At 48.2% G+C, this 12,500-nt stretch overlaps 1 protein-coding gene across 4 annotated transcripts in view; it reads left to right on the top strand.

Annotated features, from left to right (window-relative positions):
- Positions 1-12,500, top strand: part of LOC311075876 (uncharacterized protein) — a 61,190-nt gene that overhangs the window by 25,086 nt on the left and 23,604 nt on the right. For all 4 annotated transcript variants that reach the window (XR_014604585.1, XM_084103548.1, XM_084103549.1 and 1 more), the window contains exons 39-47: positions 1,663-1,773; positions 2,817-2,918; positions 3,001-3,111; positions 4,063-4,173; positions 5,956-6,066; positions 6,131-6,238; positions 8,429-8,539; positions 9,500-9,610; positions 11,010-11,120. Coding sequence is in view for 3 of the 4 variants with exons in the window: in XM_084103548.1 (XP_083959674.1) it covers positions 1,663-1,773; positions 2,817-2,918; positions 3,001-3,111; positions 4,063-4,173; positions 5,956-6,066; positions 6,131-6,238; positions 8,429-8,539; positions 9,500-9,610; positions 11,010-11,120 (987 nt within the window). In the remaining variant the exon portion in view is untranslated. The remainder of the gene's footprint in view (positions 1-1,662; positions 1,774-2,816; positions 2,919-3,000; positions 3,112-4,062; positions 4,174-5,955; positions 6,067-6,130; positions 6,239-8,428; positions 8,540-9,499; positions 9,611-11,009; positions 11,121-12,500) is intronic.

Below are 12,500 nucleotides of genomic sequence, written 5' to 3'. Positions count from 1 at the left end.
TAGATCACTCACACCTAAGGCAGTTATTGTAAATGAAATAGTCACGGATAATAGCTTCGATGTACTTTGCCTTACTGAAACTTGGCTTAAACCTAATGATTATTTCGGTCTAAATGAGTCTACTCCATCAGGATACTCCTATAAGCACGAACCCCGTCTGATTGGTCGTGGCGGCGGTGTTGCAGCGGTCTATAGAGATATTCTCAATGTTACTCAGAAAACGGGTTATAAGTTTATTTCGTTTGAAATACTTGTACTAAATGTTACGCTCTTAGATGTTAGAAAAAAATCCATATTATCTCTAGCCTTGGCTACCGTATATAGACCGCCTGGGCCTTACGCTGATTTCCTAAAAGAGTTTGCAGATTTTCTCTCAGATCTATTGGTCAATGTAGATAAAGCATTAATTGTTGGAGATTTTAACATACACGTAGATAATCCAAATGATGCGTTAGGGGCTGCGTTTATAGATTTATTAAATTCCTTTGGGGTCAAGCAAAACGTCACCAGACCAACTCATCGTCTTAATCACACACTCGATTTAATTATATCATATGGAACCGATCCAACCGATATAGATATCATTCCACAAAGTGATGATGTCACTGACCATTACTTGGTAACTTGCATATTACGTACTGCTGTAATATGTCATGCGGCGCCGCGTTTTCGACCAGGCAGATCAATCCTTCCATCCACCATAGATAATTTCTCGAGTTGCTTGTCTGATCTGTCTCAGCTGCTGCCTGAACCCAAACAAACAGATGAACTAGAGGAACTAACTAGCACTATGAGCACCATTCTCTCTAGAACATTGGATGTTGTTGCACCCGTTAGATTAAAAAAGGTCAGGGAGAAAAGTAAAGCACCATGGTACAATAATACTACGCATGTTCTAAAGAGAGAAACCCGTAATTTAGAGCGTAAATGGAAACAAACTAATTTAGAGGTCTTTAGAATCGCGTGGAAAGACAGTATGTCACGTTATAAAAAGGCCCTAAAAGCGGCCAGGGCTGAGCACCTCCGCAAACTAATAGAAAACAACCCAAACAATCCTAGGTTTTTATTTAACACCGTGGCTAGACTAACAAATAAACAGACGTCACCCGAACAAAATATCCCGTTACAGTTTAGTAGTAATGATTTCATGAACTTCTTCACTGAGAAAATAGAAAACATCAGAACCACAATTGTAAACGTTCAATCCTCAAACGCATCTTATAATTCAGCCTCAATTTTCCCCCCGCAAGAACAATTACAGTGCTTTACAACTATAGAACAAAAAGAGTTAAATAAACTTATCACTTCATCTAAAACAACAGCATGTTTATTAGATCCTATACCAACTAAACTACTGAAGGAAGTGTTACCTGTAGTGGAAGAGCCTCTCCTCAATATTATTAACTCATATTTTTCTTGTGTGTGCAGGTGAAGTATAAGGCTGATGTGTGTGTGTGTGTGTGTGTGTGTGTGTGTGTGTGTGTGTGTGTGTGTGCAGGTGAAGTATAAGGCTGATGTGTGTGTGTGTGTGTGTGTGTGCAGGTGAAGTATAAGACTGATGTGTGTGTGTGTGTGTGTGTGTGCAGGTGAAGTATAAGGCTGATGTGTGTGTGTGTGTGTGTGTGCAGGTGAAGTATAAGGCTGATGTGTGTGTGTGTGCAGGTGAAGTATAAGGCTGACGCTCAGCAAGAGATGAGCAGATCTCTGTACCATCAGCTCGCAGAAACTCCAGAAACTCGACACGCTCGAGACGCCGCTCAGATCCAGAGTCAGGTGACGTTCTTCATCATCTTCATCATCATCAGATCTGAGCACTAGTTAATGAACTATCTAAACAATCTGGCTTGTTGCTATTATACCGGCGGGATAAATGACTCTCCGACGCGAATCTAACATGTGTTGGTCTGAAGTCGCTTCATTACTCATAGGTGTGGTTTGGGCGTAACGTGAAATAAACCAATCAGAGCCTCATCTCACATTCCCTTTAAGAGCAGAGGAGCGCTTGTTCCATGGCGGATTGCTATTATACCGGCGGATTAGCCAGGAGCGGTTCACAGCCGAGGAGACCGACGCTCTCGTCAGGGCCGTAAAACACAGAGAGTGACATTGGGGATGGAGAAACACACCCAGATTAGCTTCGGTTAAACAGGCGTATGATAATTTGGGTAAATGTGTAAGATAGATTTATGCCTATATTTCTACATCTTCATGGACACAACAATGATTTCCCTCGTGTGGAATATTTTTCCTTGTAATAATGTATGGTTTGCAAAAATGGCAACTGTGTGTAGATGAGAGAAGCAAAGTGTGTGTGTGTTGTGCTCACGCTACATTATGGCCAAGCATGCGCCCTTAAAACAGCCTCTGAGTAACACGAGCAACACTGACTTTAGACGAGGCTTTTCCTGGTCAGTGGCGGAATTGTTTTCTGAAACTGCAGAATAGCACCAGGGAAAGTTTGCGCCGGATCACGCCTCCTCTCTCGCTGAACCGCCCCCGGGAGCGCAAGTTCATTCCCTAATTTACAGACGTGCGTCTGTGGAGGGAAGAGTCCGCTGCGCGTCGGGTGAGAAATAGGAATGATTCATGCGTCGTGTACAAAGTCCGCTGTGCTGGGAGTGGGATAGAGCCCGATAAATGTATTTACTGTAACTTTTTATCATTTAATTCATCCTTGATGGAAAAAAAAATACAATCAAAAATCGTACTGACCCCAAACTTTTGAACGGTAGTATTTAATGTTACAAAAGCTTTCTATTTGAAATTCTATATTGTGTGTGTGTATGTGTGTGTGTGTGTGTGTGTGTGTGTTCCAGCTGAAGTATAAGGAGAAGGAAAACTCCTCGTCTCTTTACTCTCTTCTGCCGGAGACTCCGGAGACGCGGATGGCCAGAGAGCAGACGCAGGCCTGCAGCGAGGTGTGGCTCAGCTTACCCCCACACTCGTTCAGTCATGTGATCGTGGGTCACAGGGTTATCAGCAGGTTATTTTCACACACAGGTCAGATATAAAGAGGACGGGAAGAGGGAGGGATCGTCGAGTCTGTACTCACTGATGCCGGAGACTCTGGAGACACAGTTCGCCAAACAGCAGAGTGAGCTACAGAGCCAGGTAACCGACACACACACACACACACACACACACACACACCGTTAATCCAGCAGAGTGAACTACAGAGCCAGGTAACCGACACACACACACACACACACACACACACACACACACCGTTAATCCAGCAGAGTGAACTACAGAGCCAGGTAACCGACACACACACACACACACACACACACACACCGTTAATCCAGCAGAGTGAGCTACAGAGCCAGGTAACCGACACACACACACACACACACACACACACACACACACACACCGTTAATCCAGCAGAGTGAACTACAGAGCCAGGTAACCGACACACACACACACACACACACACACACACACACACACCGTTAATCCAGCAGAGTGAACTACAGAGCCAGGTAACCGACACACACACACACACACACACACACACACACACACACACACCATTAATCCAGCAGAGTGAACTACAGAGCCAGGTAACCGACACACACACACACACACACACACACACACACCGTTAATCCAGCAGAGTGAACTACAGAGCCAGGTAACCGACACACACACACACACACACACACACACACACACACCGTTAATCCAGCAGAGTGAACTACAGAGCCAGGTAACCGACACACACACACACACACACACACACACACCGTTAATCCAGCAGAGTGAACTACAGAGCCAGGTAACCGACACACACACACACACACACACACACACACACACACACACACCGTTAATCCAGCAGAGTGAACTACAGAGCCAGGTAACCGACACACACACACACACACACACACACCGTTAATCCAGCAGAGTGAACTACAGAGCCAGGTAACCGACACGCACACACACACACACACACACACACACACACACACACACCGTTAATTCAGCAGAGTGAACTACAGAGCCAGGTAACCGATCTCACGTGTGTGTGTGTGTGTGTGTGTGTGTGTGTGTGTGTTGTAGAATCAGTACCGCAGAGAGACTCAGGAGGATCTGTCTCAGTGTGTGTACTCTCAGCTTCCTGAGACGCTGCACACACAGTTTGTGAAGGAGGTGACGCCGCTCATCAGTGAGGTGATACACTCTTCCTCTTCCTCTTCCTCATCCTCTTCCTCATCCTCTTCCTCATCCTCTTCATCCTCCTCCTCTTCCTCATCTTCAGACAGTGATGCACACACATGTGAACATGTTTTGAAACGCGTCCATATCCTCAGTGTGTGTGCGCCTCAGACGCTTCTGTATCTCCGGCTGCTGATAGTGAGGCTATTGTTACACACTCTGAGTCGCTCAGAAACACACACATGTTCATGACTGATAACCAGTTTCTGGACAGCTTTATTTCTACAGCACTTTACACAGATCGTCCCACCGCAGCCCCACACACACACTCACCCTAACCCTAACCCTAACCCTTTACACAGATCGTCCCACCGCAGCCTCACACACACACTCACCCTAACCCTAACCCTTTACACAGATCGTCCCACCGCAGCCTCACACACACACTCACCCTAACCCTAACCCTTTACACAGATCGTCCCACCGCAGCCTCACACACACACTCACCCTAACCCTAACCCTTTACACAGATCGTCCCACCGCAGCCTCACACACACACTCACCCTAACCCTAACCCTTTACACAGATCGTCCCACCGCAGCCCCACACACACACTCACCCTAACCCTAACCCTTTACACAGATCGTCCCACCGCAGCCTCACACACACACTCACCCTAACCCTAACCCTTTACACAGATCGTCCCACCGCAGCCCCACACACACACTCACCCTAACCCTAACCCTTTACACAGATCGTCCCACCGCAGCCTCACACACACACACTCACCCTAACCCTAACCCTTTACACAGATCGTCCCACCGCAGCCTCACACACACACACTCACCCTAACCCTAACCCTTTACACAGATCGTCCCACCGCAGCCTCACACACACACACTCACCCTAACCCTAACCCTTTACACAGATCGTCCCACCGCAGCCTCACACACACACTCACCCTAACCCTTTACACAGATCGTCCCACCGCAGCCTCACACACACACTCACCCTAACCCTAACCCTTTACACAGATCGTCCCACCGCAGCCTCACACACACACACTCACCCTAACCCTAACCCTTTACACAGATCGTCCCACCCCAGCCTCACACACACACTCACCCTAACCCTAACCCTTTACACAGATCGTCCCACCCCAGCCTCACACACACACTCACCCTAACCCTAACCCTTTACACAGATCGTCCCACCGCAGCCTCACACACACACACTCACCCTAACCCTAACCCTTTACACAGATCGTCCCACCCCAGCCTCACACACACACTCACCCTAACCCTAACCCTTTACACAGATCGTCCCACCCCAGCCTCACACACACACTCACCCTAACCCTAACCCTTTACACAGATCGTCCCACCGCAGCCTCACACACACACACTCACCCTAACCCTAACCCTTTACACAGATCGTCCCACCCCAGCCTCACACACACACTCACCCTAACCCTTTACACAGATCGTCCCACCTCAGCCTCACACACACACTCACCCTAACCCTTTACACAGATCGTCCCACCGCAGCCTCACACACACACTCACCCTAACCCTTTACACAGATCGTCCCACCGCAGCCCCACACACACACACACGGTAATAAACCAGTCAATGATGTGAACTTGAGACATGAGACGAGTCTCTTCAGCTGTGAAGCGGCTCTACAGAAGACAAGAGAGTCTTTATTCAGTTCAGCTGAAGTTAGTTCTCATCCAGTGTCAGTGCGGTGAAGTCAGTGATATTACTGAATATTAATTCAGGTTTATTGATGTTTCAGAGCAAATACAGAGAGTCGGCTCAGAAGGAGAGCAGCTCGTCTCTGTATCACACACTCGCAGAAACCAGAGACACACAACACGCCAGAGACGCCACCGAGATCCAGAGCGAGGTGTTCACGAGCTTCACACACACACACACACACACACACACTCATCTGTGTTTCTGCTCTACAGGTCCGATATAAAGAAGGGAAGAAGCTCCAGTCGTCCAGCGTTTACTCTCAGCTCCCGCAGACGCCACAGACTCAGTTCGCTGCTAAAGTCTCCGAGCTGCAGAGCGAAGTACAACACACACACACACACGTCACGCACCACACAACACACCACACAACACACACACCTCACACACATCACACACACACATCACACACGACACACAACACACACACCTCACACACACACATCACACACGACACACACACACACACACACACGACACACACACTCACACACACACAACACACACCTCACACACACTCACACACACACATCACACACGACACACACACACACGACACACACACTCACACACACACAACACACCACAAAACACACACACCTCACACCTCACACACACGTCACGCACCACACAACACACCACACAACACACACACCTCACACACACACATCACACACGACACACACACACACAGACATCACGCACCACACAACACACATGACACACACACACACACGACACACACACTCACACACACACAACACACACCTCACACACACTCACACACAACACACACCTCACACACACTCACACACACACATCACACACGACACACACACACACACGTCACGCACCACACAACACACACATCACACACGACACACACACACACACACACACACACACACACACACACGACACACACACTCACACACACACAACACACCACAAAACACACACACCTCACACACACGTCACGCACCACACAACACACCACACAACACACCACACAACACACACACACGTCACGCACCACACAACACACACGACACACACACACACGTCACACACACCACACAACACACCACACAACACACACACCTCACACACACACATCACACACGACACACACACGTCACGCACCACACACACACCTCACACACACGTCACGCACCACACAACACACCACACAACACACCACACAACACACACACACGTCACGCACCACACAACACACACGACACACACACACACACGTCACACACACCACACAACACACCACACAACACACACACCTCACACACACACATCACACACGACACACACACGTCACGCACCACACAACACACCACAAAACACACACACCTCACACCTCACACACACACACGTCACACACACCACACAACACACCACAAAACACACACACCTCACACACACACATCACACACGACACACACACACACACACACACACACACGACACTCACACACACACATCACACACGACACACACACACACACACCTCTCACACACACTCACACACACACATCACACACGACACACACACACACACACACACGACACACCTCACACACACACACGTCACACACACCACACAACACACCACACAACACACACACCTCACACACACACATCACACACGACACACACACACACACACACACACACACACACACGACACACACACTCACACACACACATCACACACGACACACACACACACAGTCACACACACACATCACACACACACACTCCTCACACACAGGTCTTGGGTTGGGCATCGTTTTAATTTTATGGATTCCTAATTTCGATTCCAATAAGGTAAAAAAATAAAAAAATAATTTGATATCAATCGCATTTAGTTATTGCTAATATAAATGTCAAGCATTATTAAAAACAAGTAAACACTCAGTAATTAAAAAAGATCAAATGAAAAATTTGCAATCGCAACAAATAGATACAAAGATATGATTGAAATAAACAGTGTTTTAAGATTTTCAGGTATTCAGGAACAGAAACTGTAATCAAATGTACAATAACTCTGCACTTTATTAACAAAAGTGATTCAGTGAAGAACGAGTAAATTTTCTTTTTGTTGTTTAATCAGTGTTATTATAGAGCAGGAATATCAGTGTTATTATAGAGCAGGAATATCAGTGTTATTATAGAGCAGGAATATCAGTGTTATTATAGAGCAGGAATATCAGTGTTATTATAGAGACGGCTGCAGGAATATTAGGCTAACCCAATGCAGTGACACACGTGCAGCAGAACACAGAGTCTCGCACTCGAACGGTTTAAAATCACTGTTTCTGTGAGCGTGTTTTAGATGTGTGTGCAGCGCATAAGAACAGTCAAATTGAAATGCTCACAAAGGAATCGATGAGAGGAATCGAAATTTTAATTTTATAACAAGTATCCGATTCCCAACCCTAGTCACACTGTTTCCTCCGCACGGGAGCATCGCTAACATCCGCCGATGTGTTTCCCAGAACAGATACCGAGAGGAGGGCCGGAGGAGCGCCTGCGTCTGCCTGTACTCCCAGCTGCCCGAGACCACACACACACAGCTCGTGCGGACGCTGACCGACATGCAGAGCCACGTGAGCAAACACACACTCACTGCGCTGAACCAGGGCCAAGGCCACCTTTAACCCCGGGTCAAACTGTGTTTCAGTTACAAGACACTTTAAAGACACTTTTTGTCTTTTCAGTATCTCACAATATTAGTGTATATTATCACAATATATTAGAATGACTCATTTCCACTGTGGGGCCGGTGCGAGCGGGGCTTTAAAGGGGCGGGCGGGGCCGATAGCCTCGGGCCTGGAACACCGAGCCCTAAACCTGCTGCGTTCCCACCGTAACAGCGTCACACAAACCCATCATTTCACCAACAAATGGAAGTTTTATCTGAAAACTAATCAGAAAGAAAGTTGTTTACTTAAAGATTTAAAACTCAAGCATCGATGCTTTACCACAGGTTTACAATAAAAAGTGATACATTGATCATAATGAATTAACTCGTGTCAGGATTGCACATTAGTCACACAGGGCCCTGGCAGTGGAAACACGGCTAATACTGTCTTTATCTCCAGCAAATACTAATGTATGCTATTAATTTGATTACTCTGCACATACTGCGTTTAATAAAATTATAATGTAATGATTGACAGCTCTTATAGAGACATGTCCAACACTCACATGCTCATATGATGAAGAAAAGAACATTAACCCATTAAATATACAGTGAAATAGAGGTCCAAACCTGCAGAAATTAAAAATGTAAACATGTAATGAGGGAGGCGGTCCTTGTGTAGCTCCTGCGTGTCATTGGTCCAGAGCTCATTGATAGCTCTAATTTAGTGATACAAATGAGGATTAAATTTAAGTAAAAATGAATTAATCATGTTTTATCAAGTCATTCATTCCTTTATTTATTCCTCTATTATTACATTAATTTCTTTATCATTGTTTATTTAATTTTAATGTCTGCAGGTTTGGGCCTCAGTACAGTGAGACCTGATTACCCATGATTCATCAGTGTGTTTGTGTGTTTTCAGAGTAAGTATAAAGAGGCCGGGAGGAAGCAGGCGTCCAGCGCTCTGTATTCACTGCTGCCCGAGACTCTGGAGACGCAACACGCCAGAGACGCCACCGACCTCCTGAGTCAGGTACTGCGCTCACATGAGCCGTGAGTGAGCCGTGAGTGAGCCGTGAGTGAGCCGTGTGTGTGAGCCGTGTGTGTGAGCCGTGTGTGTGAGCCGTGTGTGTGAGCCGTGTGTGTGAGCCGTGTGTGAGCCGTGTGTGAGCCGTGAGTGAGCCGTGAGTGAGCCGTGTGTGTGAGCCGCGTGTGTGAGCCGCGTGTGTGAGCCGTGAGTGAGCCGTGTGTGTGAGCCGTGTGTGTGAGCCGTGTGTGTGAGCCGTGTGTGTGAGCCGTGAGTGAGCCGTGTGTGAGAGCCGTGTGTGTGAGCCGTGTGTGTGAGCCGTGTGTGTGAGCTGTATGTGAGCCGTGAGTGAGCCGTGTGTGAGCCGTGTGTGTGAGCCGTGTGTGTGAGCCGTGAGTGAGCCGTGTGTGAGCCGTGTGTGTGAGCCGTGAGTGAGCCGTGTGTGTGAGCTGTGAGTCAGCCGTGAGTGAGCCGTGTGTGAGCCGTGTGTGTGAGCCGTGAGTGAGCCGTGTGTGAGCCGTGTGTGAGCCGTGTGTGAGCCGTGTGTGAGCCGTGTGTGTGAGCTGTGAGTCAGCCGTGAGTGAGCCGTGTGTGAGCCGTGTGTGTGAGCCGTGTGTGTGAGCCGTGAGTGAGCCGTGTGTGAGCCGTGTGTGTGAGCCGTGAGTGAGCCGTGTGTGTGAGCTGTGAGTGAGCCGTGTGTGTGAGCCGTGAGTGAGCCGTGTGTGAGCCGTGAGTGAGCCGTGTGTGTGAGCCGTGAGTGAGCCGTGAGTGAGCCGTGTGTGTGAGCCGTGAGTGAGCCGTGTGTGTGAGCCGTGAGTGAGCCGTGAGTGAGCCGTGTGTGTGAGCCGTGAGTGAGCCGTGTGTGAGCCGTGTGTGTGAGCCGTGAGTGAGCCGTGTGTGTGAGCCGTGAGTGAGCCGTGTGTGTGAGCCGTGAGTGAGCCGTGTGTGTGAGCCGTGTGTGTGAGCTGTGTGTGAGCCGTGAGTGAGCCGTGTGTGTGAGCCGTGAGTGAGCCGTGTGTGTGAGCTGTGAGTCAGCCGTGAGTGAGCCGTGTGTGAGCCGTGTGTGTGTGTGCCGTGTGTGTGAGCTGTGTGTGAGCTGTGTGTGAGCCGTGAGTGAGCCGTGTGTGTGAGCCGTGAGTGAGCCGTGTGTGTGAGCCGTGAGTCAGCCGTGAGTGAGCCGTGTGTGTGAGCCGTGTGTGTGAGCCGTGTGTGTGAGCCGTGTGAGTGAGCCGTGTGTGTGAGCCGTGTGTGTGAGCCGTGTGTGTGAGCTGTGAGTCAGCCGTGAGTGAGCCGTGTGTGAGCCGTGTGTAAGCCGTGTGTGTGAGCTGTGAGTCAGCCGTGTGTGTGTCAGCCGTGTGTCAGCCGTGACTCAGGATCAAGGCGTCAACATTCGCTTTCATTTCAGAGGAAATACAAGGAGGAGGCCAAGAAAGAGGCCTCTGTGAGTCTGTACTCTCTTCTGCCCGAGACGACTGAGACTCAACACGCCAGACACGCCTCTGAACTGCTGAGCGAGGTGAGTGTGATTCACAGTTCACACACACACACACTCACTCACTCTCTCACACACACACACACACACACACACACTCACTCACTCTCTCTCACACACACACACACACACACACACACACACTCTCACACACTCACTCTCTCACACACACACTCTCTCTCACACACACTCACACACACACACACTCAAAAAAGTTTTTCATTTAGTTCATTTATATACAGTGAGGAAAATAAGTATTTGAACACCCTGCTATTTTGCAAGTTCTCCCACTTAGAAATCATGGAGGGTCTGAAATTGTCATCGTAGGTGCATGTCCACTGTGAGAGACATAATCTAAAAAAAAAGAAAAATCCAGAAATCACAATGTATGATTTTTAACTATTCATTTGTATGATACAGCTGCAAATAAGTATTTGAACACCTGAGAAAATCAATGTTAATATTTGGTACAGTAGCCTTTGTTTGCAATTACAGAGGTCAAACGTTTCCTGTAGTTTTTCACCAGGTTTGCACACACTGCAGGAGGGATTTTGGCCCACTCCTCCACACAGATCTTCTCTAGATCAGTCAGGTTTCTGGGCTGTCGCTGAGAAACACGGAGTTTGAGCTCCCTCCAAAGATTCTCTATTGGGTTTAGGTCTGGAGACTGGCTAGGCCACGCCAGAACCTTGATATGCTTCTTACAGAGCCACTCCTTGGTTATCCTGGCTGTGTGCTTCGGGTCATTGTCATGTTGGAAGACCCAGCCTCGACCCATCTTCAATGCTCTAACTGAGGGAAGGAGGTTGTTCCCCAAAATCTCGCAATACATGGCCCCGGTCATCCTCTCCTTAATACAGTGCAGTCGCCCTGTCTCATGTGCAGAAAAACACCCCCAAAGCATGATGCTACCACCCCCATGCTTCACAGTAGGGATGGTGTTCTTGGGATGGTACTCATCATTCTTCTTCCTCCAAACACGTTTAGTGGAATTATGGCCAAAAAGTTCTATTTTGGTCTCATCTGACCACATGACTTTCTCCCATGACTCCTCTGGATCATCCAAATGGTCATTGGCAAACTTAAGACGGGCCTTGACATGTGCTGGTTTAAGCAGGGGAACCTTCCGTGCCATGCATGATTTCAAACCATGACGTCTTAGTGTATTACCAACAGTAACCTTGGAAACGGTGGTCCCAGCTCTTTTCAGGTCATTGACCAGCTCCTCCCGTGTAGTTCTGGGCTGATTTCTCACCTTTCTTAGGATCATTGAGACCCCACGAGGTGAGATCTTGCATGGAGCCCCAGTCCGAGGGAGATTGACAGTCATGTTTAGCTTCTTCCATTTTCTAATGATTGCTCCAACAGTGGACCTTTTTTCACCAAGCTGCCTGGCAATTTCCC

Source organism: Abramis brama (assembly GCF_963993115.1).
Source record: "Abramis brama genome assembly, chromosome: 24".
Taxonomy (NCBI): domain Eukaryota; kingdom Metazoa; phylum Chordata; class Actinopteri; order Cypriniformes; family Leuciscidae; genus Abramis; species Abramis brama.
Note: the sequence above shows the minus strand (reverse complement) of the source record. Positions and strands in the feature narration are given on the sequence as shown.